This window comes from Crotalus tigris, unplaced genomic scaffold (assembly GCF_016545835.1).
Source record: "Crotalus tigris isolate CLP2741 ecotype Arizona unplaced genomic scaffold, ASM1654583v1 scf7180000024370.6872682, whole genome shotgun sequence".
NCBI classification, from domain to species: Eukaryota; Metazoa; Chordata; class Lepidosauria; order Squamata; family Viperidae; genus Crotalus; species Crotalus tigris.
This window is the reverse complement of record NW_024100540.1, coordinates 3,085,972-3,112,338: the sequence shown is the minus strand read 5'-3', so window position 1 is coordinate 3,112,338 and position 26,367 is coordinate 3,085,972. Positions and strand designations below refer to the sequence as shown.

The following is a 26,367-nucleotide window of genomic DNA, read 5'->3' as shown; positions in this document are numbered from 1 at the left end:
CACGAGCATGGGACAATAGGTGGACCAAGCAGCTGCAGCCCATCTGGTGTTTTTTTACAATGCAAGCACTCTGTTCAGCCTCTTATTCTGCTTTGGAATAACAACAGGAGGAAATATTACAAGGGACTGCGTCTTCTCTCTGGCCAAAAAGACACGCAAAGATATTCAGATAACCTAAAAGTTAGCTTGAAACTTTACTCCCAGAACTGGTTCAGAACTTCTATCAATCAAATAATTTGGAGTTAAAATTGTTTTGATAGACGTTTTTCATCATTTCTGACAGCAATAGGAAAGATTCCAATAATTATATGTGCCCCGATCACCAAACAGCTTGATCAGCAGAAGGGTCCATCCTGGAAAGAAAAAGAATGGCCAGTTCTCAGGTAATATAAATGCTTACTGAATCACCAAGCTTGAGGAAGTACAATAGACCAGGGGTCTCCAACCCTGGTCCATGGACTGACACCAGGCCGCGGTATGCCAGAAACCGGGCTGTGCAAACAAGCAAAGCCCCACCCATGGTATGCAGGAGTACATGAAACCACACCCCCTCTGCTCCACGGCAAAACCTCTCTCCGCGGAACCGGTCCCTGGTGCCCAAAAGGTTGGGGACCTTTGCAATAGACTGACTGGGTAATGTTTCAGAGAGAATGGTTCTAGTTCAGATTTCTGCTTTGGCCGTGACACAGATGCATATTACTAGCTCTTATTTCTCTTTATGTCATTCTTTTTACTAAAAGTTTAGTGAAGCCTTTCCCAAGCTAATGTCCTCCAGGTGTATTTACACAGTACTTTTCAGAATCTCTCTGTTGGCCAGGGATTATAGACCCAAACATCTAGAAGGCAACATGTTGAGAAAATTGAATAACAATTCCACTTATATTCGATGCTCCTGGAACCTAGCAGGAAAACCTGTATCTCCCTTTCAATATAGACACTGTAAAACATGAAACATGACTAGGAAGGGAGCCATCAAATAAGAAGCATCTCTTTACTCTCATTATCCTAGCAACACAACACTGAGGCTTTGAAGTTATCCACTATGCAGTAAATCAGCTTCCATTCTTTCTCATTAAAAAGTTCACAATCCAAAAGGTGCTGAATAGCAAATGGATCCTTTCAGATTAGAGGAAATTGCACAGAAACCACAGAGGCAGTGTGAAAAAAAAAAGAGAAACAGCATTTTAACAACCTTTATTCATATTATTATGTCTTTCCACAGGCAGAAGAAATGCAAGTGTGCTACCAAGCTCATTTTAAAGAAAAATATCATCCTCCTCCAAATGGGAAATGTATCACACAAAGCAGCGGTTATAACAGAGCAGAAAGTACCATTGAAAGCTGATGTGTGAATGTATTTTACAAGGCAAAACAATATCCCTCCTATTGGCTCAAAAATGATTAAAAATGCTCAGAGAAGGAATATAATCTATGGCTGGAAGGGTGAAGAAAATGAACTAGTTGGAGCCTGTCTATTTGCCCTCCCATTGTGATCAGCATTGAAAAAAACAAGAATTAAGTATCCTTTGGAGAGAAGAGTTGAACTCCAATGGATTAAGCAAGTACACATCCAGTAGCCCAGTTCCAAGACTGGTGCATAGTTCCAAATACTGCACTTAAAAAGGAGTTTGTGCAAGGAAAGAGCAACTAAAATTATAGGAAATTACAAGAGCTGCTTTAAAAGGAAAGGGGGCTTTTTAACTTAGAACAAAGACAAAGAATATGAGATTCAATACAAATATATTAAACATGTTAGGAACAAAGGGGAGAAAAAACATTTGTTTTTCACATTCAGAGTATTAGAATTAGAGATCATTCACTGAAGCTAAATTTAGGGAGATTCACGCCCAACTGAAAAAAATGTTTTACATAAAGTACAATTATGCAGTAATTGTTTTAATTAAACAAATCAAGTTTTTTTCCCATTCCCTCTTCATTCTGTATAAACAAAGAAAGAAATGAAAGAGTTCCTTCAGGCTATGGAATTCAATCTGCAACTTCATCTAGATGCTCCTCCCTAAAACATTTAGTAGAGCCCATTATTTTTTAATCTTTAACTGGAATCTATTCTTCCATAACTTTATTACTCCATAGCCTCCTCTCTGCCAAGTCAACTTTCTTCTCTGATATATTTTCAGGTACTCAAAGAATGCTAGGATATGTAACTATGCTCACTTTAACTAAGTTAGAAAGCATTGATTGATGCTGACCTGACCTGAAGGAAAATGCAAAGTTATGCCCTTGGGAATGAAAAGTCAAATGAGGAGGTACAGATAGTCTTCGACTTTTGACCTTTGATCAAACAGAAGAAATAGAATAGAAATAGAAAATTCAGGGGCTGTTATGACAGCACTGAACAAGTGATATCTATAATCAGTCCTTGGAGTTTCAGTCATCCAACCACCTCCATGACCATGTGATCGTGACATGGGTACGACAGTCTGTTTGCACTTACAACCAGCTGCACTGTCCTGCATCTGTATGATTATCATTTTCAACATTCTCTGCCAGCTTCCATAGAAAGGTAGTGGGGAAGCTGGCAGGAAAGGTCACAAGTCAGAAGTCTCCCATCCCTGTGCATCCTCCTCCAGCTGCTCTGAGCCCCTCTGCACCAGCCACTCGTGCACCCCCATTGACCCTCACATCTCCCACACCCTCATGCATTTTCCACAACCCGTGCCTCTTACACACACCCTCACACCCTCCCTGACCCACATCTCTCATGCACACCTTTGCACCATCCCCAATCTGCACCTCATGCACCCTTGATGACCCTCTCTCACACCCTTTGCTCCCCCACCCCCATCCAGCAGCAGCCACTTATCTGCCTGCCAGCCTGAACTTGCAACTTCCTTCTGGTTTCCCCACTGGCTTTGACTGTGGAAAGCTAGCAGGAAGTTGCCTCACCTAGCACATGTGGCATTCAGTTAACAACAGCAACCAGAATTGCAGGGATTGACATCTCTAAGCACTACTGTCAATACATCTCTAAGCAATACAATTACGACCGCATCAATTAGCAACAGAAATTCCAGTCCCAACTGCCACTGTAATTGGGACTACCATTGATAAAAAAGACTGTCTGTTGGGCTTGTTCGTCTACTACAAGAGGCTTAGGTTGTTTCAGGAACATTAACAAATCATTTGTATGATTAAGTTTTAATACCATTTTTATTTGCTGTCTCAGAATTTAGTTTCCTTTTTAATTGGTATTAAACCATAACCATAATTGGTATTAAACCATAACAAAGTTATTGCATTGTAATATAGCAATTTGATCAGATGTTCTGTTATAAATAAAACTACTCAGATGCTTTTGCAGCTGTAATTATCCAGTGTAAGAACCTCTTTTTGCTACTCTGAGCACCAGGATACAGTATGCAAAAAATTTAATTCCTTCTTTCGGAAAGAATATAGAGCATAAATGAACACAATGCACTAATATCAATTTATTATTTCAGTTTGTACAGCTAGCCCCTCACAGTTACTTGGCATCAGTGGCTTAACTATTTCACAAATCGTTCACAAAATAAAATGATCGCATCAATTTTCTTTAAAAATGGAAGAAGCCAACGCCTACAGCTAAATCAAATTGATGTGATTTATTGAATAACTCAGACCAAGCATAACTGCCTTTTTATATTATGATGCATTATTTCAATTTCGAGGCTGTAGACTCCATAGCAATTCTGCTCAGTTTAACAACCACACAAAAAAAGCTAAGTCTTGTGCGCCTTTACAAGGTTCAACAGGCAAAAAACTTAAAGAGCAGTTTTCCATAAGGGGAAAAAAATGAATGGAAAAAATTGCAGCGCTGATTTCTTGAATTCCCACTCCAATTCCCATATCCACCAGCCTTATCCTGGTCTGCGTGGCTAGTAGTTTAATACCTGAAAAACCGTAAGTGGCCCAACCCTAATATGAAAGCATTTGCCTCGTTAAGAAGCCCAAGTCAGACACTCATTATCTCCGTCTTCCGCGACCCCGGAGCATATCCAGCCTGCGAACGTCCTCACAAGCATATTTGATATGTTGCCTTTAAAATCTCCAATTTATATTCCCTTGTACTTAAACCGGGAGGGGGCCAGGAAGCAAGCCAAATTACGCCACCTATTCCAGGAGCCGCTTTCTGAACCGCATGCGCGGGTCCTCCACCGTCCCGTCAGCCTCAGTGGGGGGGGAACGACTCGTGACGTGGCGCTTTCAGCACCTTCTATTTCCTGTCCCGTGATGCTTCACGTCCCAAGCGGAATAGGCGCAAGATGGCGACTGAGCGGCAGGTGGCCGGGAGCGGTGGCGGCGGCGGCCGTGGTAGCGGTAGTGCTGGTAGCGGCGGCGCTACTTCCATGGCGGCCCTGGAGGATAACAAGGAGAATGAAAAGCCCAAGTCCGGTGACCTCGGAGACAGCCTGGGCCTGGAGAGTATCCTACCGGCGCGTTGGAGAGGAGAGCTCTAATGGGGACGTGTCACTTAAGCCAAAGGGCGAGCCCTTCCCTGGCTTAGGCTTCTGCATTGAGAAATTTCCGAATTTCGTTTATAATTTCTAACTGGTTTGTCTTCCCGAATTTCGGGTAGTGATGAACGATGTATTAGCTGACTTTCAAGTGGAGACCTCCCCTGAAATTAACATTGAGGAAATATTAGTCCAGACATATTGGAAGTTAGAGACTTCCCCTAGCTGTGATGTGTTACAATTGATTAGTTATAATGGGAAACTGAATTTTTTTCTTTTTTGCAAAACATTGCATGGAATAACTCATTAGCCAAGTTTGGGATATTATAGGTCAGTGGTGGCGAACCTATGGCACGCGTACCAGAGGCGGCACTCAGAGACTTCTCTGTGAGCACATGTGCCGTTGCCCCAGCCTCACCTGCCCCCATGACCTCCCTCCTCACATCAGCCCCCCTGGAGGAGAGTCGCCCCAAGTGTGGCCCACACAGAGCAGTCCAGGCAAGGACATGGCAGCCAGGCAGCGTAGACAAGACCGCCCTTAAGCCCCATCCCACACAGTTGATGCTGCGGGATATGGGCAGAAGGCATGGCCGCCATGGTGCTGTTGGGTTGCATGGGCAATCTGCAGCAGGCCCTGGAGGCGGTGAGTGGCCCTGCAGGCAGGTGGGGTGGAAGAAAGGGTGGGAGCGGGGCAGGGGGTGGAGCGGGGCCAGGGCCAGTTTTTGGGCACTCGGTCTCTAAAAGGTTCGCCATCACTGTTATAGGTAATAGATATGCAGTCTGTAAAACAAAGCAACTGGATTTTTAAACAAAACTTGTAACTGAAAAGTTATGCTTTGTATAGGTATGTTTGTGGAGGAGGCGAAATAGCAGGTCTTTTGCATGCAGCATGTCAGAAACTTGATGAGTAAGCAATCATATTTCTGTTTATAGATCTTTCATGATAACATAAAATTTACATAACAGATAAAAGTTTCAAAATCTTATACACATTTTAGCGGGTGATACAGTTAAATTATGCTGTCCAATTGTAAAATAAAATGCTACACAGAAATAATGTGAACCTGAAATGTTAATTTTGTGAATATTCTAATGACAATTACTGTACATTTTTAATTAGTGGATACAGCAATGATATATGTTAATCTGTAATTCTAATTTTTTTTTTGACTCCCTCAGAATTTATAGCTTATCTTTGGATAGTGATTTTGAAGTCAAAATTAGAAATGCATTTATATTAGCTTACCACTGAATCTAGTTAGTAATATGCAAATTACAGCATACAATAATTCTGTTAATTTCCAAATCCAGAAGTAAATCATTATTTTAAAATTGCATCAGTTTTTAAATAACATATCTCAGGGTTGGTAAAATTGTAGCCATTTTATTCCAAAGCCAAACAGGCAACAAGCTTGTAGGCTTAGAATATGAATGCAGGAAAACTTTTGTCATTCAGCCAGTTTTCTATTATAATCATGCCCAAAAACAGTTGCTAACTTGTTATGTTTGAACTTCATAAAATACTAAAATAATAAAATTTACAGTATATTTTATATGATTTAATTGTATAAGATATATTATTGGAAATTTCCTTAACAAGTCTTTTAGTTCTTCAGATTGTTAAAGAATCACAGCAGCAACATGGCCTACGTCATGGTGATTTTCAGAGATACAGGTTAGTATGTAAGAATAATCATGGAAGCTAACAGTTGAACATGAAATACCTTTGTTTTTATTAATAAAAGTGAATACTTATTTCAGTAGTTACAAATTATGCAGCTGATTTTAGAGAAGAAATTAGAAGTAGAATGAGTTAGATACCAATGCTACCTTTTTTGTTTTTAATATCACTGGGAATCAGGTGCATATGAATTTAATAAATAATGGGGTATACTTTTAAATTAAACATGCTTTGGTTGCTCGGTTTTAGGAAAGTTCTGACCATGTGTTTTGATTTGGTTTATTTTATTTTTAAATTTTTGTGCCATCCATCTCACTATCAACTAATTTTGTATGTATGTATGACTCATGTATATGCTTTATATATTTTCTGGTACACAATCATTGGATAAAAGTATGTAATTTAGAACACTGTATCCAAGTAGGCTGAGAATTTTTTTCATAATTCAGGCTTTACCTCATAAATCACTTCCTTGGAAAACTACCTCAGTAACCATGTAAGTTGCACCCTCTGGTACATGTGCAGTGGTGAAACTTAATTTTCTTCATAAGTCCATATAACTTTGAAGATAAGTTTTCTGTAGATATCATTTACTGATGTTCAACTATCAATCAATTTATGAGTAGAATTCTAGCTTAAATTTTTTTGAAATTTCCAATTTGTCAGTTTTTTCTGTGTCTGCATATTTTACTTTAAGAATTGTTATGTGACTTGACTTATTTTGCTGTGGTACCTGTCTTCTATGATCGTATCTTTTCTGAATAACTTCCTTTAAGTCTTCTGTTATTATTTACATTGTCTTATATTTTATAGATTGCAGCAGTGTTTTCCCTGAGACATTTCTTATGGGAGGGTAGGATTGGAAGCAAGTATTACTCTGAATAAGAATTAACCATTTATTTTCTCTTCACTCCTTGAAGAGGTTATTGCTCCCGTCGACTAAGGAGGCTCAGAAAAACTCTTAACTTCAAGATGGGAAATAGGCACAAGTTCACGGGAAAAAAAATAACAGAAGAGCTGTTATCTGACAACAGGTACTTGAAGGGTCCGTAACTGCAAGATATAAAGGGCGGTATCTAGTACCCTCTTTTTAACCCAGCAGAATGGGTCATGCTGGTTTATCAAATTTCCTTTGCAAATGCTCATTCCCTCTCATATTCCATGAACAAAAAGATCTCTTCCATTCCTTTGCATTTATATCCAACTGTTTAGTTTGTATAGGCTTTTGTTGCCTGGGGAAAGTGTAGAACTGTTGTTGTTGTTGTTGTTGTTAATTGCGAAGTCGTGTCTGACCCATCGCAACCCCATGGACAATGTTCCTCCAGGTCTTCCTGTCCTCTACCATCTTCTGGAGTCCATTTAAGTTCACACCTACTGCTTCAGTGACTCCATCCATCCAGCCATCTCATTCTCTGTCGTCCCCTTCTTCTATTGCCCTCAATCTTTCACAGCATTAGGCCCTTCTCCAGTGAGTCCTTCCTTCTCATTAGGTGGCCAAAGTATTTGAGTTTCGACTTCAGGATCTGGCCTTCTAAAGAGCAGTCGGGGTTGATTTCCTCTAGGACTGACCAGTTTGAACGCCTTGCAGTCCAAGGGACTCGCAGGAGTCTTCTCCAGCACCATAGTAGTCAGGAGGCCTAGCCTCTATTTCTCCTAGAAACTCTGAACATAGACTTTGTATTATGCTTGGAAGTCAAGCAAGCTAACCTATTTCTGCTTTCTATTTCTTAATTGGGGATGGGAATCAGGTCTCTTTATCTTCTATCCACATAGAAAAAGATGGGGAAAGCATCCTGAGAGATTAATCAAATTCCAAAATGATATTAAAAATATGAAATGTTGATAAAATAGTCTAGTGTTTTTGAACACTTTCAGATACAGAAAAGTACAGTTATTTAACAAAGAAAACTATTTTTGTGTTCCTGAAGCAAATCTTAGAAATGATGTAGGTATTTTAAAACATTTTAGTGTGTTTTGAAGTTTTGATTTCATATAATGAGTGTTCCAGTTGCTGTGCTAGTGTGTTAAAATGAAGTATTGAGACTGGTAAATTTTGCCTTTGCAATTAGTGCTATGCTGTTGTCCAAAATGCATGTCATCTAGATACAGTATCAGAAATACTGTACTTCTAGAATGGTATTGAGGTACATATAAATGTACTGTCAAAATCTTCTATCAAGATAATAGATGAGGAAAAGCAAAGTTGATCTTTCCAGGATTGTAAGGCTAAAAGAAGGCCTGTGGAAATGTCTTTCACGAGGAATTCTGAAGAGGGTGTGATGTAAATATAATCAATCAGTTGCTAGAAAGGGATTTTGAGATTGGCTTTAAACAAAATGCCTGATTGGGGCAGAAGTACAGTAACAAATACATCTGTTTGCTAGTTCTGTTGAAATTCTCAAGAGAAATTATAAGTTCTTTGAATAATTTTTAATTGATCTTATGCCATAGATATTTACTCCTGATTCTTATGGATGCTGAAAGAGCCTGGAGTTATGCAATGCAGCTTAAGCAAGAAGCCAACACAGAACCACGCAAACGCTTTCATTTATTATCTCGCCTACGCAAAGCAGTAAAATATGCTGAGGAACTGGAACACCTCTGTGAAAGTAGCCGGGTAGATGCCAAGACAAAACTGGAAGCTCAGGTTAGTACTAGCTTTTAAAACCTTCCTAGAAAGGCAGAGAAAATATGCTGTAGTCAGTTTTTTAGTGGACAATTGAATCTAAATTGTAGATGATAAAAGCTCCAATGAAGAATACAAAAAAAAAAAAGAAAAGACAAGATATACATCAAACCAAGCACATGAAAAAGGAAAAAATATATAAAAGCACTTTATTGCAGTGTGTTTCAAAAGCAGTGGTTTCTCTTTAAAACACTTTTGGATCCGGTTGACAGTAAAGTCCACATACACCATATTTTCTTCTTCATCCAGTATTTTAATAGCAGGCTCCAGTTAGAGTGCCAGCATCTTTAAAATCAAACAAGAACAATGTAAAACAAGATAGAGCAATGACAAATGTGAAAACACGGGGATGCCCAGAATATTTTTTCAAAAAAATTAATTAAAAAAAACATTTTTTTCTGTCTGTAAAGTACAGAATAAAAACCAGAAGGGAATAAAATAATGTGCTACTCTATCCATTTATCTGAAAGGCTCCTCTGTTTGTATAGTGAGGTAAATTTGCCCCATGCTCATTTATTTCTCTAACAGAATAACTAAAAAGGATATATTCCACCACTACCATTTCCTGTGGAAAAACAGTTCATGTAGTCTCCATACATTCTCATTTTTCATTTCGTTTCTGAAAAAAAAAATTGTCCAAGTAGTAATAAAATAATTTGAACTCAGTGGCACACCTGTTTTATGAAAATAAATAGTATACTTACTTGTATTTGATAATGGTATATTTCCTGGTATTTACTGATGGCTATGAGAAAATCCAGATTCAGTAGGCTACCATACAGTTGCACTGCCTATCATCCACCTTCATTTGTCTTATAGGCATATACAGCTTACCTCACAGGTATGCTACGATTTGAGCATCAGGAATGGAAGGCAGCAATGGAGGCTTTCAACAAGTGCAAGTGAGTTTCAATTTTTTTTAAATTTCTGTGTCCATTGTCTATTAAATATACAGATTTTTCCCATTCAGACTCTTCTGGATGTGGATTTTTTTTTTCTCTTGAACATTTTAAAATCCATGTAATACATTTTGCTTCTGCACAGCTTAATGATGAAGTTTAAAAGCTCAATATTGTTACAGTTACCCCTCAAATAGAAAGAAATTGTTTTTAATACAATAAATTACTATTTAGTTTTTACCTTCCTTTTTCAGAACCATTTATGAAAAGCTGGCTAGTGCATTCACAGAGGAGCAGGCAATATTATATAATCAGCGAGTGGAAGAAATCTCTCCAAATATTCGTTATTGTGCTTATAATATCGGTAAGTAAATCAAGAAGAAAAATATATTTAAAGAATTTAATAATTATTATTCTCATACACACATCCCTATTGGGTAAGCTTCATATAGCAAACCCCGCTTCTTTCTAGCACTAAAGATGCTACCTAGCTGGGTAATGAAATGTCTGCAAGAAAACAACCAGGCTCAGAGAGCATCAAGGAATCCACTATTCTTATACAATTTCCTGTGAAATTAATGCATTAGTTAGACTGAATGCGGAACATTTTTCAGTGTGATATTTCTATTAATTTAAGTTCAAGCTTTCATACTTTTTGAGAAGAGCATCCAAATAAGTGGCAGTTATTAATGGGATTCTTAACATTTTCTCTTCATTTATCCTAAATAAATAACAACATCTTTTCCTTTTTAACAAAAGAAAAAAAAAAACACAACTTTTATGGAAGACTGCTAAGAAACCTTCGTTCACATGTTGGTCTTTTGCTGTAGATTACAGTTTTATTGATTGATTAAATTTCTATGCCAGTCCATCTCCCCAAGGCGATTCTTTGATTTGCATAACCATGTGCAAATATTTTTAATATACATTGTAGACCAAAACATTAATGCTTGTTTAGATACGCAGCCTTAAATGCATCAGTTTGGATATGCTTTGGCGTGAGGGGTAGATAGCAGCAAACTGTATACTGATACTCTTAATTTCTTGCACATTCCTGCCTGTTTAAATACATGCCTTGTGATGCTGCCACCCCCTGTGCTGTGATTTTTCTTGAGGCTTTGCAGTGTGTTTTTATTGTGACAAATTATGATGGATGACAAGCTAATTGAATTATGCCACTTGTTTCTTAGGTGACCAGTCTGCTATTAGTGAGCTGATGCAAATGAGGCTGAGGACTGGAGGCACTGAAGGGCTTCTTGCTGAAAAACTAGAGGTAATTAATCCTCGCACTTTTCCCTTTTGAAAGAATGGCCACTGATGCCCGATTTTAACTGATACGTCATTTTTCTTTTAAGAGATTTAAAATACAGCGTGAAAAGGTACAAATTGTCTTACAAAATGATATTTTGAAATTATTTTAGAAATATAGATCTGTTGCAATAGCTAAATTATAACTGGATAGTAAGAGACAAGAAACCTGAAATTCTCAACTGTCACATCAGCAATAGTCAGTGATGACTAGAATTACAGTTTGAAGGAGGGAAAAAATCCGCAAGACTACAGATTCCGGTTCTGTGAAGAACAACAGGAGATGGGAAACTAATAATTATACAATTAATGTTTTCAACCTCTCCTGTAAATCAAATACCATCTATTTAAAACAGTGTTTGGTCTCCCTTGTGGGTGGTTCCAAAAACAATATTTCCTTTGTTTCCCCTGATTAATTCATTTGTTTAATCTTAAGAAATCATTTTTTATGTTTAAATGCTATCATTTGTATGATTTTGCCATTTTGCACATTATGTAAATTTGTAGCAGAAATTTATGCAAACTCTGTTGCGTTTGGTTTCCAGTGAAGTTTAAAAAGATAGGAAGCCTTTGGGCTGCAATTGAAAAAGCCACGTGCTGTACAGTTTAATGTCAATTCTATCATGAGATAGAATTTGAGCTAGTGTTTTATCTGCTTGTTGCAACTGCTTATAGAATAGTTTGTCATTTTAAAACTTGTACTATTGTGAATAAAGCATTTTTTATTTTCCACTTCAATTTCTTGCCAAAAACGTTTGGATACTGCCCTTCTTAAATTTACACTCTTGGTAGTAATAGTCTTTCCTAGGAGTTTGTCCTGGAAATGCTTTGTAGGTTTGAATGTAGATTGGAGTTGCAGAAAAAAATTGCACTCCACTAAGTATTTTGGGACCATGCTTAAAACTTTTCACTTAAATTCTACATTAGAACTTAGACTGTGTCTCAAGTAGACACCACCACAAGTTGTGTATGTTGGATCAGTGTATATCCTGCAGACGTAAAGATACTTGCTCTCTTTAAGCATGTGTCTTAACCAATATTAGGGAAAGATCAGTATGCTTGCAAACTTGCCTTTTTTTGTATCTGAGAACACCCAAAGCAAACTTCCAACCCTTCCTCCACTTCAGCGTTCATGTTTGCCACAGTGTCCCCAAGACCTTATGCTTCCCAACAACTTTGGTTGATCTTTTCATATGCGGCAAAGTTTTCTTGTTTAATTTTGTATGTGTGAAATCACTGTGAGTACATGTTTTCCGGTTATTCCCTGTCTCCATGGTAAGGCTGGCTATAAAATAATCATGATTTGAGATTGCAATAATTTTGAAAGTTAAACTTTAATAGTTTATGGTTGTATATTATTTACTAGATACAGTAGGAAACATGTGTTGTGAGAAATAAATGTTTTTCATTAGAGCACCAACCCAAAATTTCCCTGTTTTCTAGTCATTAATCACACAGACTCGAGCAAAGCAGGCAGCCACTATGAGTGAGGTGGAATGGAGGGGAAGAACGGTGCCTGTGAAAATAGACAAAGTGAGAATCTTCCTATTGGGGTTGGCAGATACTGAAGCAGCTATAACTCAAGTAAGTAAACTCTCCTGAAACCTGTGATTTTTAACTATTAAGCAGGGTCCTGTGGCCGTGGGAACTTGGTAGCTAAACTATTATATTCCGATTTCTATACACATATAATTTGTTTTATATTTAAATTCATTTGTCACTGAATATGAGCAAGAAATCATGCCAGTTTAGTTTAGTTTATTGCTATCATAGACTAGTTGAAAATTAATTCTTTTTTTTAAAAAAAAAATCCTAAATAGGGTGTTGTGAAAATGAGCAGTTTAACAAAATAAAATGAAAAAGAGGAACTTGGCTTGTTTGTGTAAAAGACTCTTAGAAGCTGCTTATTACAGTGACTGCTCCAGGTAACAAAGTAGTGTTAGTTTCATTTAGTGAGAGAGTCAAATTGGTCAAATAGGTGAAGATAAAATGAATCCAGGCAACCAAAACCTTTGTCTAAAAAGGGAGGTAATGGTTCATGGCAAGAAATAACACAATCAGAATGCAGCTGTCACTTGGCTATTTGCCATCAGATACTGTAATGCGGAAAGACTGGACCATGTCTTGCTTACTCCTGTTTTACAGGGATGGGAATAATTGTGAACATCACCTTGGGACATGTGAAAAAAGATTGCTTTTAGTGTTTTTCCAAGCAGAAAATTGAAATTCATAAATTCCATACTTAAAAGTATAACAGCTTAAGTTACTTGTTGAAACTCTTCATCTTGTCCAGGAACATTGTACTCTCAGTTTGGATCATTGAGTAATAATGCTGTTATTTAACTCTTCTGATATTGTAACTTTTTTGAAGCCTTAATTCATGTACAGTGGTGCAGTCTCTTGCCTGTGACTTGGGAATGAATCAGCAGCATATGCCACAAAATCCTGAATATTTGCTAACTTCCTCGTTCCTTTCAAGATACCTTATGAATGATTACCTTAGAAAAGGAAGATAAATTCATTTTTATATAAGTAAAATAATAAATCTCTACCTCATTTTCTTTTGTTTCAGCATTACTATTCTGGCATTTCCCCTTTACAGTATGAAGTTTGAAATGGCCTCACAGGTGGAGCAGTTAAACTAGTCTGACCTGTCTCTGATTATTCAAATTTAGAAAATGTAACCTTCCCTGAGTTCTTTGAAAATTAAGAGACTTATTTTTGAAATGTATTAATCCAGTTAATATTGGAAGGGTAACAGTTATACATTATGCTCTTTAAAGCAATTTTTAAAAATAAAATATATTCTAAAATTGTGAATCTCATATTTCAGCATGTTTTCTGGAGATCTGCTCAAAGTAGTCAAAATTCTAAATAACTGAGCTGTAGAATATATCCAAACACATAATCTTTAAACAATGGATCTTAAGTAATTTTAATTTGACCAAGTGTTAATGTATTAAAAATGCTAACGAATACCTAAGGCTGTTCTAACTTTGGGAATGTTCCTTCCCAATCCTAGATTACTAAGTAGAAAAACTATCCACAGAGATCAGTTTCCAGTCTTTAATCTGTCAAAGAAAATAGCACTTTGAAGGATTGTTTTGTTTTTTTTCTTGTTGGGAAAAAGGGCAAATAAAACTATAGGTTATCAGCAACAGAAAGATTCCTGATGGTCTGGTGGAATAAGTTACAGTTTAAGCATTAGAATAGGAACTACATTTCAGAAAATTCCAAAATAAAATGGAATTAAACCAAAATAGAGGGGGTTCATAGTGTGGCTCATTGAGAGAGAATACGAGATGGAATGCTTTACCCAATAATATATGGTTTTGGGTGTTCTTGCCAATATTCTCCCTCCCCTATTTTATGCCATGATTTTATGAAGTCAAAGAGGTTAATTTGTTTATTGGTTCACATTGGATTAAATTTAGGAAATATTAACAGAATCACTGTGGAATGATTTTCTTTTTTCTTTCTTTTTCTTTTTGGTAATCTGAAGAGCTCAATTGTGCCTCTCCTGTTATATCATAGAAATATAAAATGGTAGACTTAATCTCCACCTAGGTAATAAAAGTTTCACTGATATTGCATGTAATATAACATATTTGTAAGACTCACAAGTTGCAGTTGTTAATGTAAGTTTTAGCCTCTTTTGATTTCAGGAGAAATGTAGCAGTGATTGAAAAGATTGTATATGTTTCTGTGCCACTTTATTTAGGCAGAAGAAGAAGAAACTAAAGAACATTTGTTTGAGTCTTTACTGAGTGAGTGTCGGGATGCAATACAAGCTGTTCGCGAAGAGCTGAAGCCAGATCAGGTGGGCCATAAAGTAGAAGATTTATGCATTTGACTCTTCTTTGGTTAGCATGGCAGGTTATAAATAAAACCATTGCTGAGTCTACTTGAAGAATTATTTGATGGTAGGTCCTACAGGATTCTTTGTGAAGCTATAATAAACTGCAGCTATGCCACAGTTTTGATGGCATCCAAACATTCTTTTCTAAAATAAATAAATTACACCTAATGTTTTGTTTCCTACAGAAGCAGCGGGATCACTCTTTGGAAATAGACTCCGGAAAAGTCAGTAATATTCAGTATCTACACAGGTAAGAGCCTTTCCCGAAATGCATACAAAACTGTTAGCAGCTTTATGTGCATTCAAATAATTTTGAAAGGACTTTTAAAAACAATATGGTTTTTAATACTCTGCATTCTAGTTACTTGACTTACATCAAGCTGTCTACAGCAATCAAGCGCAATGAGAGCATGGCAAAGGCGTTACAGAAGGCGCTCCTTCGTCAGCAGGGGCCCGAGGAAGATGGCAAGCGTGTTCCTCGACCTCAGGACTTGATACGCCTTTATGACATCATCTTACAGGTAATCATGTAAGGAGTAGTTTAGTGGAGAGGAGAGGCTTGTGGTTCCAGTTTTATCTTTTACTAGGTGACTGCAAAGTATAGTAGATGGGGAAAAGGTGTGCTATTAAATTGGAGGTGTAGATCAGAGGTGCAGATTGGTAGCATCAGAGCTTATTTCTCCATTAAAAATACACTGGAGAGGTATTGAAAGTAAAGAGGTTTTCTGAAATTTTTGTAACCACTAAATATAATAAGCATATACCTTATTGTTAAGAATCACACAAAGACACTTGTTTCCTAAATAATTTTAATAATTACAGGTTATTTTTTGGGACAGAGTGTAAAGGGTGTTAACCTTGAAACAAAATTACAGTGTTTAAAAAATACCGTATTTAAAAAATACTCTGGTCTTTTCTGTACTATTGTATCAGTTTATGATAATGCTCATTGAAGTAAATGAAATTATTTTTTCACCACTGTTAGATTTATTTAATTGGATATTTATTTATACTGTTAGTGCTTATTTACATTCAAGGGCTTTTATTTATTTATTTATTTATTTTGGTCTTCCCATTTTGATCACACTGAAGAATCTGGCAGAATTGCAACAACTTCCTGGCCTAGAAGAAGATAAAAGCTACCTGAAGGAAATAGGAATAAAGACCTTGGTGTACAAGGCTTACCGGTAATTCCCAAACAAACAAAGTTACTTGTTCAGTCACAGTTAAGCAGTCACAGTCATATAGTGGCTTGGATCCAAACAATACTGTAATGAGCGGCAAGATAAAAGATATTTGTGCTAATCCATGAATGTTTGTGATAGTGCTAGAAGGTAGCTCTGCTAATTTTCATTGCCCTGGAGATGTCGTTACAATACATGTAGCATAAATAAGGAAGACAGAGATTCCAGATCATAAAAAGGAATTTCATAGAAATATATACAAGTATGAAAACCTATGAATTTCGAGCCACTTTTCTCATTCTGATTTCTTTTTCTAAGCCAGAATTATATGACTTGAAAAGTCCTTTGGCTATTATAATGGATCCAAGATGGAGAACTGAGGAGATAGCAGGACAAGAAACCCAGTAGTGAGTTCAGAATTATAGGAAATGTTCCAATTATTTCTGCAGAAACAACCATTTCATTGTCTCTCCCCCTCCTTGACATAGTTCCTCCAGGCAGTTCAGAGAAGAGAATGTAAAGTGGGAAAGACTGGATGTGAATAGTTTCAAGAAAATTGTGCTCATAGAGAGTTGATACTTAAAGAGTTAATTGAGCCATAATTTACCAATCTACTTGGTATGGTCTTCTGTTCCTCCTAGGTGCTTTTTCATTGCACAGTCATATGTCCTGGTGAAAAAATGGAGTGAAGCTCTTGTTTTGTATGATCGAGTGCTGAAATATGCCACTGAAGTTCAGGCTCAAGCTGGGACTAAAAAAAAAAATTTAAAGGTAGGAAACCAGTTATGAAGTCTGCATTAACATAGTTTTAAAGTGGTATAATAGAGGGCATACAAATAATAATAGAACTGGAAGGGACCTTGGAGGTCTTCTAGTCCAACCCCCTGCTCAGGCAGGAAACCCTATACCATCTCAGACAAATGGTTGTTCAGTCTCTTCTTAAAAACTTCCAGTGTTGAAGCACTCACAACTTCTGGAGGCGGGTTGTTCCACTGATTAATTGTTCTGACTATCAGGAAATTTCTCCTTAGTTCTAGGTTGCTTCACTCCTTGATTAGTTTCCATCCATTGCTTCTTGTCCTGCCTTCAGGCACCTTGGAGAATAGCTTGACTCCCTCTTCTTTGTGGCAGCCCCTGAGATTTTGGAACACTGCTATCGTGTCTCCCCTCGTCCTTCTGTTTATTAAAGTAGACATACCCAATTCCAGCAACTGTCCCTTATATGTTTTAGCCTCCAATCCCTTAATCATCTTTGTTGCTCTTATCTGTACTCTTTCTAGCGTCTCAACATCTTTTTTTAATTGATTATATTCTGCTAACTGTAATATATAATTCTGATTCATTTGTTGAAACAAATAATGATTGATTTGCCCATATAAAATCAAATCATTTGGGTTTCTCTGTAATTAGACAATGTGCTTGTGTATGTGTGTGTGAGAGAGAGAGAGAATGAGAGAATAGTTACTATACCACATCTATTTGGCAACTCAAAATGGCATATGTATTTAATATTCCTGCCTCTTATTTTCCCAACAATGAAAAGAAAGAAACATTAGCAAATCTAGTTCTGGAAAAAAATGAAAACGAAGGAAAGATGAAACTAATAAATATATGTCTTTTGTGGAATTGGTCTGAATTATATAGGAGCTACCTGATGTTCAGGATCTGATTACTCAAGTGAATGCAGAAAAATACTCCTTGCAAGCAGCTGCCATATTAGGTGAGTGTGGCTTTCCAAACTCCCTCATACACAGTATTCGTGGGGAAATGCTTTCGAGATTCAAGAGGCAGGGTGTCCCAACACTTCAGAATGGAAGGCAGGAATGGCTATGAAGGACTTTACTTTTTTTACAGGTGGTTGTATAGTTTATTTTTTTCAGTGGTTTGACTGACCCATTCTGGAAAGAAAAAGTAATCAGTTTTTACCCCCGAACTGTTGATAGGGAAGAAATTATAGGCTTGGTAAAAATTAAAGAGTTATAAATTAGACTTTAAAACATCCTTGTCTCATTCCACTTTTTTTATATTCACTCCCCTATCAAACTATTGATTCTCCATAGACCACTGGGAAGATAAAGCCTTTTCCTTTGACTTTTTTAACACACTATTGGTTCATAATCTGTTCACCTGTTGCTTTCATTACTGCATATTCTGTCCATTTCTGTTCATCCTTTCACACCTAAAACTCTTTTCTAACCAGAATTCTACCACCAAGACAATTAACTTCTGATATTCTTCAGAGTCATAAGTACCTCAGGTTGAAGGCAAACTCTTTCTGAAATCTGACATTCTGTTCAATCCTCTAATAAGTTGCTTCCTGTAAATTTCACCTTTGTCAGCCATTCAGAAATTCTGTTTACTCAAATAGGTATTTTTTTTACTTTGATGCCAGTAGCTTTTTCTCTATAACTTATCTTTTATCTAAATTAGCATAAATCTATGCACCTCTTAACAAAAGTATGTACAACATACTCAGCCCTGTGTCAGACTTAAATTGTAACCATCCATTCCTTGACCCTTCTCTATAATGTTATACTATATAGTCTGTCTGTCTGTCCGTCTGTCTAATTTATATGTCCATCTATCTCACAAGAAGCAACTCTGGGTGACATACAACAATATTAAGGAGTGGTTATACCGTTAGATTTCAAATTGGGACAGGGTAAAAATGCATCATTCACATTGCATCATTCACATTTTAAGGAGAAAGATTAAATATAAACATTATCATAGATAATTTCATTGATTCACACTTTAAAATGTAGCCTTGTTCTGGTTTAATTCCTAATAAATGCATTTTCCTTAAGTATTACCTCTGATTCTTTCAGATGCCAGTGACATTGATGAGGCAGAATCTCCGTCCCAGGTCAAAGATGGCAAGGTAAGCTACTTTCTGTATAAGCAAAGAAAGCACAATTTCAGAAGAAGCCTAATTTCTTTCTTACGTTATAGTGCATCAACATATAATTTTAATTATGTATATTAGAAATATGATGACAGAAATCTTTAATTGTTCCTGTTTATTTAGAAAGGTTTCTGGTTTATTTATTTTTTTGGCGTGGTAAGCTATGAAAGAATGAGTTTGATGGAAAGGAAGCTCAAGAGCAATCAAGAAGAAGAACATTCAGAAAAAGGCAACATAATGCCTCCTTAATTATGCTGCTTTGTTTTTGCAAATCTAACATTACAATAATGAAGAAGTAAAAAAATACCCAGAAATTTAGAAAACATTCCTAAATGTTAGAGACATCCATGCTTCATGATACGAATCATGAGAGTGTTCTATCTATGCATTTTTTTCCTATGCATAGCCTAATTTCAGAGAAAAGATTTACAGCACGAGCTTCTCAAAAATCTAAGAGATTTTTGAAAATTGAAGATTTAGGCGCATGATATTATAAAAATATTGCATGCAGTGGCTTTTCTATTTTTTCTTCAAGCTAATTGAAGCCGGGGGCAGTCTTGATCAAGATTACTATATGGGACATGGGAGACTGAAATTTTCCATCTCCCAGCAATTTCTTGGGGGGGGGGGGAGGATGTGCAAGAGAATGGTGCCATGTAGGTTGGCAGGTGCGAAGGAGGCTTGGACAGAGTTATGAAGGTGCATGGGGGTATGCAAGGGGTATGCCAGTAGCCGGTGCAGCACAAAAACAAAGGGGCAAGGGTGTGTGTGCGTGTAGATGGAGAAGACTTACTTGCAACTTTCCCTTCAAGCTTTCCCACTGACTTTATAGGGAAGCCAGTAAGGAGGGTTGCAAATGGCAATCATGTGATTGTGGGGCACTCATAAGTGCAAAAGAGTTGCCAAGCACCCAAATCACAATCACGTGTTTGCCAGGCTACTAGGACGGCTGGAGGTCCGAGGACCAGTCATAACCACCATTCGTTCAGTGCCTTTGTAACTTGGAATGATGCTGAACAAATGGTCATAGATTGGGGACCACCTTAATCAAAATTGGGTTTCTTTTCATTTAAAACAGAAGAGCAGCTTTGTGGTAGTATTAAATGTATCATATTGCTTATTCCTAATATTAAGCGGGTATTAGAAAAGCTTTATACTTACATTTGCTAGCATAATATTTCCATGGCAGATTTGGATAATTTTCTGAGGCTTCCTCAGCAATTATTCATAGATCCATATTTAACTTCATTTCCTTGAATGCATTACCCAGAAAGTGTAAATATTAAATTTCTAGTCATTAGACTGGACCTGGGTTTTCCAACAGTGGCACGTTCCAAACGTATGGATTTCAACTCTCAGGATTCTCAACTGTAGCCATGCTGGCTGTGGAGTTTAGGAAGTTGAAGTTCATTTATTAGGGAAATGTACAGATTGAGAAACCTTAAACTAGAGTGTCAAGCAGCAAACATTGTCCAAATAAACTCATTTTTGTTTCTGTTTACCTTCCTTTTATATCAAGCCACTTTCTGAACGATTTGAGGTTTTCTGCCTGGATCCTTCTCTTGTCAGCAAGCAAGCAAGCCTGGTGCATTTCCCTCCAGAATTCCAGCCTATTCCATGCAAGCCTTTATTTTTTGATCTGGCTCTCAACCACGTCACTTTCCCACCCCTGGAAGATAAAGTAGAACAGAAAGCAAAGAGTGGTCTTACAGGATATATCAAAGGCATCTTTGGATTCCGGAGTTAACCAGGGCTCTTTTCAAGGAGAATGTTTCCTTTGTATTGGGGAATCTGCAACAGGTTCAGACCTTTATCTTCTTGAGTCTAAAATCCACATGGGAGGTTTTCAATATTTTTCCACTATTCTGTCTGTCCATCTGATTTATTAGAAACATTTCAATCTGAGAACATAAAAAAATGTGCTCTGTCTCCAGCCTTATCTCACACTGAAGAAAACACCTGGGGTTTGAATTCACTCACTCCGAGTGCCTCAGGCAGGAATAAGCATCCATTTTGTAAGGGTCATTTCTTTTTTTGGCTGATACCACAAATTTAATTTTTAAAAAGCTAATTCAGTCATCTGGACAAGACACAGCAGAGGGAAACCAAAGGCACAGATTTTTATAGGATTGAACGGCTTCAACCAGAATCTGTGAAAACTCAGTTAAATTGATCCTTGTACTGCCTGCTGGGTTTAATTTTCACTTCTAGCTATGGATTGAAGATCAGAGTTGATAGCTGATAATCCTTATAGTAGATTATACTACAGGTTTTAAAAAATATCCTTATATAATCTTTCCTTTAAAAGGCACCACTTCTCATTAAGTTCTTAGAGGATCTCCTTTGGAACCTAAAGAGCCTCATTTCAGAAAGTTATTCTCCATTTTTGCATTAATAGCCCTTTTGGTTTTATTTTTCCCCATTCAGTTTATCTGAATTGGCAAATTGGAGAGAATGCTTATTTTGTATTTTCCATCCTTTCTGAAAATTACAAATGGTAGTGAAAAATCAATAAATGAAGCCACTGGAATCTTAAGCAATAAAGATTTTAGTCAGATATTAAGGGGCACTTTTTGTGAGAGCATTTACGTGTGCTGTAAGAATTCCAATATCTTAAGTATCTTTTCCCCAAATGAAACAATGAAAAATATCTAGATACATCTTTTAAATATGTGTTCTGTTTCCATGAGCTATATTATTGGTCTTAAAAGTAATCTAGTTAGTCTGAAATATTACTTGGATCAGCTAATGTTTAGCTATCTTTTAGTGTTCATACAGCGCTACATTTTTGTCATGCTCCGTTCCAGTTTTGCTCTGCTGCTTCTTGGCTTTGTTAAAAACAGTATTAAAATTGGATTATTCAGTTAAGAATGTTCCACAAAAACAGTTTCTCGAGCATTGTGCTAATATATTTTAATTTCCAAACCAAATTGGGTGTAATTATACCAAAATTACTGGAACTGTTTATCTTGTATGAAAAACTATCACCATTCTCGTTAGGACTTAATTGTGCCACTTCTTTTTAAAATATGTGTGTGAAATGGAGCCTTTATAGAAAAAACTTATTGTGGAGGAAAAAGGAAGCGAAAAATATTTTTTACTGTATCAAGTGATTAAATTTGAGATTGAGATGGGGCGTGATAAACTGATAATTTGTCAGTTCTCCTAAAAAACTTAAATGGAAATAACAGATTTGACTCAAGTAACTATGGCCCAGAATCATTTTTGGCAATACATCTGTTAGGGTTTGTTTTGTTTTTTTTGGTGGATTGTATTTTGTTTCAAACTTCCTGTCCTGTTTTTGAATTAAATCCAAGAATTGTATTCTTAAAGGTGCAATCCAACTTCTTTTTGTTTACCTCCCACCTCCAAATCTTTGGGTAACTAGTACATTCCACTCCATTTGTCTCTGCTGCCTTAATTAGTTACAAAATATTTGTTAAGATGTAACACAAAGTATACTAGAAAGATAGAAAAGAAACTTCCAAACAATAAAGACATATTCTTGCTACAACCCAGTTTTAAACCATTTAAACAGTTCAACTGCATGCTCTGCTTTCATTTGAAATTTCCTTACTGGAACATTTGAAGAACACCTTTGCAAATAGTGGATTTTTCCCAGAGAAGTAAACGTATTACTGGATTGTTAGAATAAAAATGTTTACTGTTACCAAAGATGTTGACACCATCCCCGGCCACATACACTCTTCATTAGCACATTGTAGTACGTTATTTCATGTACTTGCCAATAATAGATTGAATGTGGTGTTCTTGAAATATCTGGAATTTTTCCTCTGTGCCTTACATATGTTGAATGTCTTCTGTAGGTAGTCCTTGACTTACAACCACAATTGAGCCCAAAATTTCTGTTGCTAAGTGAGACAGTTGTTAAATTTCCCCAATTTTATAACATTTCTTGCCACAGTGGTTAAGTGAATAACTGCAGTTCTTAAGTTAGTAACACGGTTGTAAAGTGAATTTGGTTTCCCCATTAACTTTGTTTACCAGGTACAAAAAATGATCACATAACCCCAGAACACTGCAGCTATCATCAATATATGCCAAGCGTCTGAATTTTGATCATGTGACTATGGGGATAATACAACGGTCATAAGTGTACAAAATGATCATAAGTCACTTTTTTCAGTGCTGTTATAACTTCGACAAGTCACTAAACAAAAAATGGTAAGTCGACTTTGTATATTTAATTGTCCTGAACTAATATGTTTGCTTACAAGTCCTCATTATTAAACCATCTAAGCTCTGTATGTATGTAGTGTTGAAGAAATGAGGATTTTTAATGTAGTCTTGCTGAAGGTTGGGATTGGGGGCAGGAAGAATCTCCCAACAGCAATTAACACCCAGAAAGGCAACAATCATATTTATTTGAACATACCACAGTATGAAAGAAAAAAGGGTTACTGTAAAATGCTCAAAAACCCACGCAATAATAAATACTAAAGTTTCTATGGAGGAACTACAACTGTTAAATAAAAATTCTGTAAAATTATTGATTCTTCTATTGGAAACTGCAGCTTTAGGTCCTTTCAGATAAAAGTGGATTCTAGAATTATATGCATTTTTCAGAATTGAATTACCGAATTTGGTCAACAAATCATCAATTTACTTGCATATCTAGGGTGGCAAATTGGAGTTCAGCTTTTGATATAAAATCTCTTGAGTGAACTGTAATCAAAATAATGTCCATATATACAAATCCTTAGTTGCTAAAATAAACTATTAGCAGGTTGCATGTGTATGTTAAACAGACTGGGGAGGGCATCAAGCCCTGGGGCACACCACAGTGGAGCAACTCTGGGCCAGACCTCTCCCTGTCATAACTTGGCCATCCTAATCACAAAGTGAAACTATTACAAATCAATCCTTCCAATTCATTGCCCTATAGCAGTGGTTCTCAATCTGTGGGTCGGGACCCCATTTGGGGTCGAACGACCATTTCATGGGGGTCGCCAAACAAGGCTGTCCGCCATTTTTCCCCCTTTGGCCACACCCCTGGCACCCAGTGATGTATAAGTGGTTGGGGGTCACCACAACATGGGGAACTGTATTATGGGGTCGCGGCATTAGAAAGGTTGAGAACCACTGCCCTATAGGCAGCTTGAAGGATACTATGCTTGGCCTATACTTCCTTAAAGTACCTATGATAGTGATCAGTGTGACTAATCCTGCTAATGGTCCATTTAATTTACTTTTTAATTGTTGCCCTGTTCTTTACAACCTTCTTCATAAAGGAGATAATAGATATTGTCTGCATGCCAAGGGCATATCTCTTGAGAAGTGAGTGAACTGGTGCTTCTTTCAAGGCTGGTGGCAATCTCTCCTCTTAACAAGAGGCGTTGACTGTGAAGATCTACCTCCCTGGTTCTTCCTGTCTGCTTTAACCAGGAGAAGCAGAGGTTGAATGCAGAAGTGGCAGAGCTAGAGAATCCCTCCCCCCCCCCAGATAACATTGAAAGGCACTAGTATCATTGGGTCCTGTCTATCCAGCTTTCGGTTCAGAGTAAGCATGGGATTTCATCTGAAATTGTTAGCCTGATGACCACAACTTGAACTGACTGCAATGAAGTTCTTCCATATTATCTCTCCTCAGAAGGGAGAGGTCTTAAATAGTGCAGCTGGCTGACATTCTGCAGGTGTAATGGTGGTGAAATAGGATCATTTTATCACAAGAGTATCCTTGAATCTGAAATATTGCCAATAGCTAGTCATGTTCTCTTGTCTTCCTCTAGTCATATTTTTGCTCAGCAATTCAAAAACCCAAAGAGATTTCAACAGTTGCAGAAAAACCTCTGAGCGGTTATCGTGTCTAATGTTCTGTATATATTCCAAAGGCTAACTGGGTGTACAACAGAACTCTCCTTTTCACTAGTGAAAGCCCCAAGTACCCTTCTGAAAACCAGGATCTATTATACATTCAGATAGGCCAGTGGTGGCGAATCTATGGCACTCGTGCTAGAGGTGGCACTCAGAGCCCTCTCTCTGGGCATGTGCACCATCGCCTCAGCCCTGCCTCCCCTCCCCCCGTGGCCCCCTCATCATCATCAGCCCCCCCGGAGGAGAGTCGCCTCCGAGCGCAGCCTGCACAGAGTAGTGCAGCCAAGGACATGGCAGCCAGGCAGTGGGGACAAGACTCCGCCTTCGCACCCCATTGCGTGCAGTTGATGCTGAGGGGCGCAAGTGGAGGGTATAGCTGCCATGGTGCTGCTGGGCCACCTGGGTGATCTGCAGCAGGTTGTGGAGGCGGTGGGTGGCCCTGCGGGTGGGCAGATCAGGGGCCAGAGTGGGGAGAGGGGGCAGCGCAGAGGTGCAAGGTGGAGGAGGGGCCAGTTTTGGGGCACTCGGTCTCTAAAAGGTTCGCCACCACTGAAATAGGCCATACACAGTGTAAACTGGTAAGCTTTGGTTAAACCCATGGTCACGAGGCAATGATCAAGGGACTGACAAAAATATCTGCTAATACCAGGTTATGTTTCACCTAGTTCAAGATAAAACCCAGATCTAATGTGTGGCTGCCAATAGGGTTTAGGCCAGTGTTTCTCAACCTTGTATACAACATAAAAATTCCAACATATATGCACACTTGTTAAGACAAAATGTCTAGAACTGTTTTCATCTGCAGAAGGCAATGCAGGTAGACAAGATATGAGGAAAATAAGCATTGTATAGGAGAAATGATGACGATGATGATAATGATTGATGACTGCTGTTAGCTAGACGTATATGTGTGTGTGCACACTTATAATTGTGGCTGGAAATTTAAGTGGTAAAGAACATGATTAGTGAAATGAAATATCAAATATTACGCTGGATGTCTGTAAAATTAAGAAACAGTGCAAACATGTCTGATCTTGTGAGATGCATAAGATTATGAATTATGTGAGGAAATGAAATATAAGTTTTAATTATAAACAAAAGAGGTAAAATGTATGTCAGAAGATATCAATTGGTCTCACCAAGATTGTGGTAGGTACTGTGTTTCCCCAAAACTAAGACCTACCCTGAAAATGAGCCCTAGCTTGATTTTTACACATGCGCCCAATATAAGCCCTACCCCCCCCCAAAATAAGCCCTACTTAAGACCCTGCCCACTCCATTGCATCTGGTTGCACGAGGTGGGGCGAGGCGCACAGGTAAAAATCAAGCTAGGGTGGGGAGGGGGCCATGGAGCTGCCCCATGCCTGCTGCACCCTTTTACCTTAGAACAGTTGCAGCCAGGCCCCAACACCTGCCTTGCCTCGCTAGCCCACTTCTTCTGCGGCTGCTCACTGTCGCTCCCATTCAGCGCCCCTGGTCTCCATTTTGCCATCAGAGGCCTTCAGGAAAGGCCTCTGCAGCTGAGAAATGAGCTCTGGATTGACAGCGAAATGGAG

At 37.7% G+C, this 26,367-nt stretch overlaps 1 protein-coding gene across 1 annotated transcript; it reads left to right on the top strand.

Annotated features, from left to right (window-relative positions):
* The first annotated feature begins 4,229 nt into the window (after nucleotides 1-4,229).
* Nucleotides 4,230-22,505, top strand: SRP68 (signal recognition particle 68). Its single transcript, XM_039328004.1, has 16 exons — nucleotides 4,230-4,422; nucleotides 6,063-6,129; nucleotides 7,056-7,169; nucleotides 8,587-8,782; nucleotides 9,641-9,723; nucleotides 9,975-10,084; nucleotides 10,911-10,993; nucleotides 12,472-12,612; nucleotides 14,750-14,848; nucleotides 15,073-15,137; nucleotides 15,249-15,408; nucleotides 15,980-16,074; nucleotides 16,713-16,842; nucleotides 17,716-17,791; nucleotides 18,900-18,952; nucleotides 20,496-22,505. The coding sequence occupies exons 1-16, from the start codon at nucleotides 4,263-4,265 to the stop codon at nucleotides 20,721-20,723; spliced, it is 1,860 nt and encodes a 619-aa protein (XP_039183938.1). The 5' UTR covers nucleotides 4,230-4,262; the 3' UTR covers nucleotides 20,724-22,505.
* The last annotated feature ends 3,862 nt before the right edge of the window (nucleotides 22,506-26,367 follow it).

Coding starts and splice junctions, on each gene's coding strand:
- SRP68 (XM_039328004.1), top strand. CDS start 4,263: ATGGCGACTGAGCGGCAGGTGGCCGGGAGCGGTGGCGGCGGCGGCCGT. Junction 6,130..7,055: donor GGTGATTTTCAGAGATACAG/GTTAGTATGTAA, acceptor CACTCCTTGAAG/AGGTTATTGCTCCCGTCGAC. Junction 18,953..20,495: donor CCCAGGTCAAAGATGGCAAG/GTAAGCTACTTT, acceptor TTTTATATCAAG/CCACTTTCTGAACGATTTGA.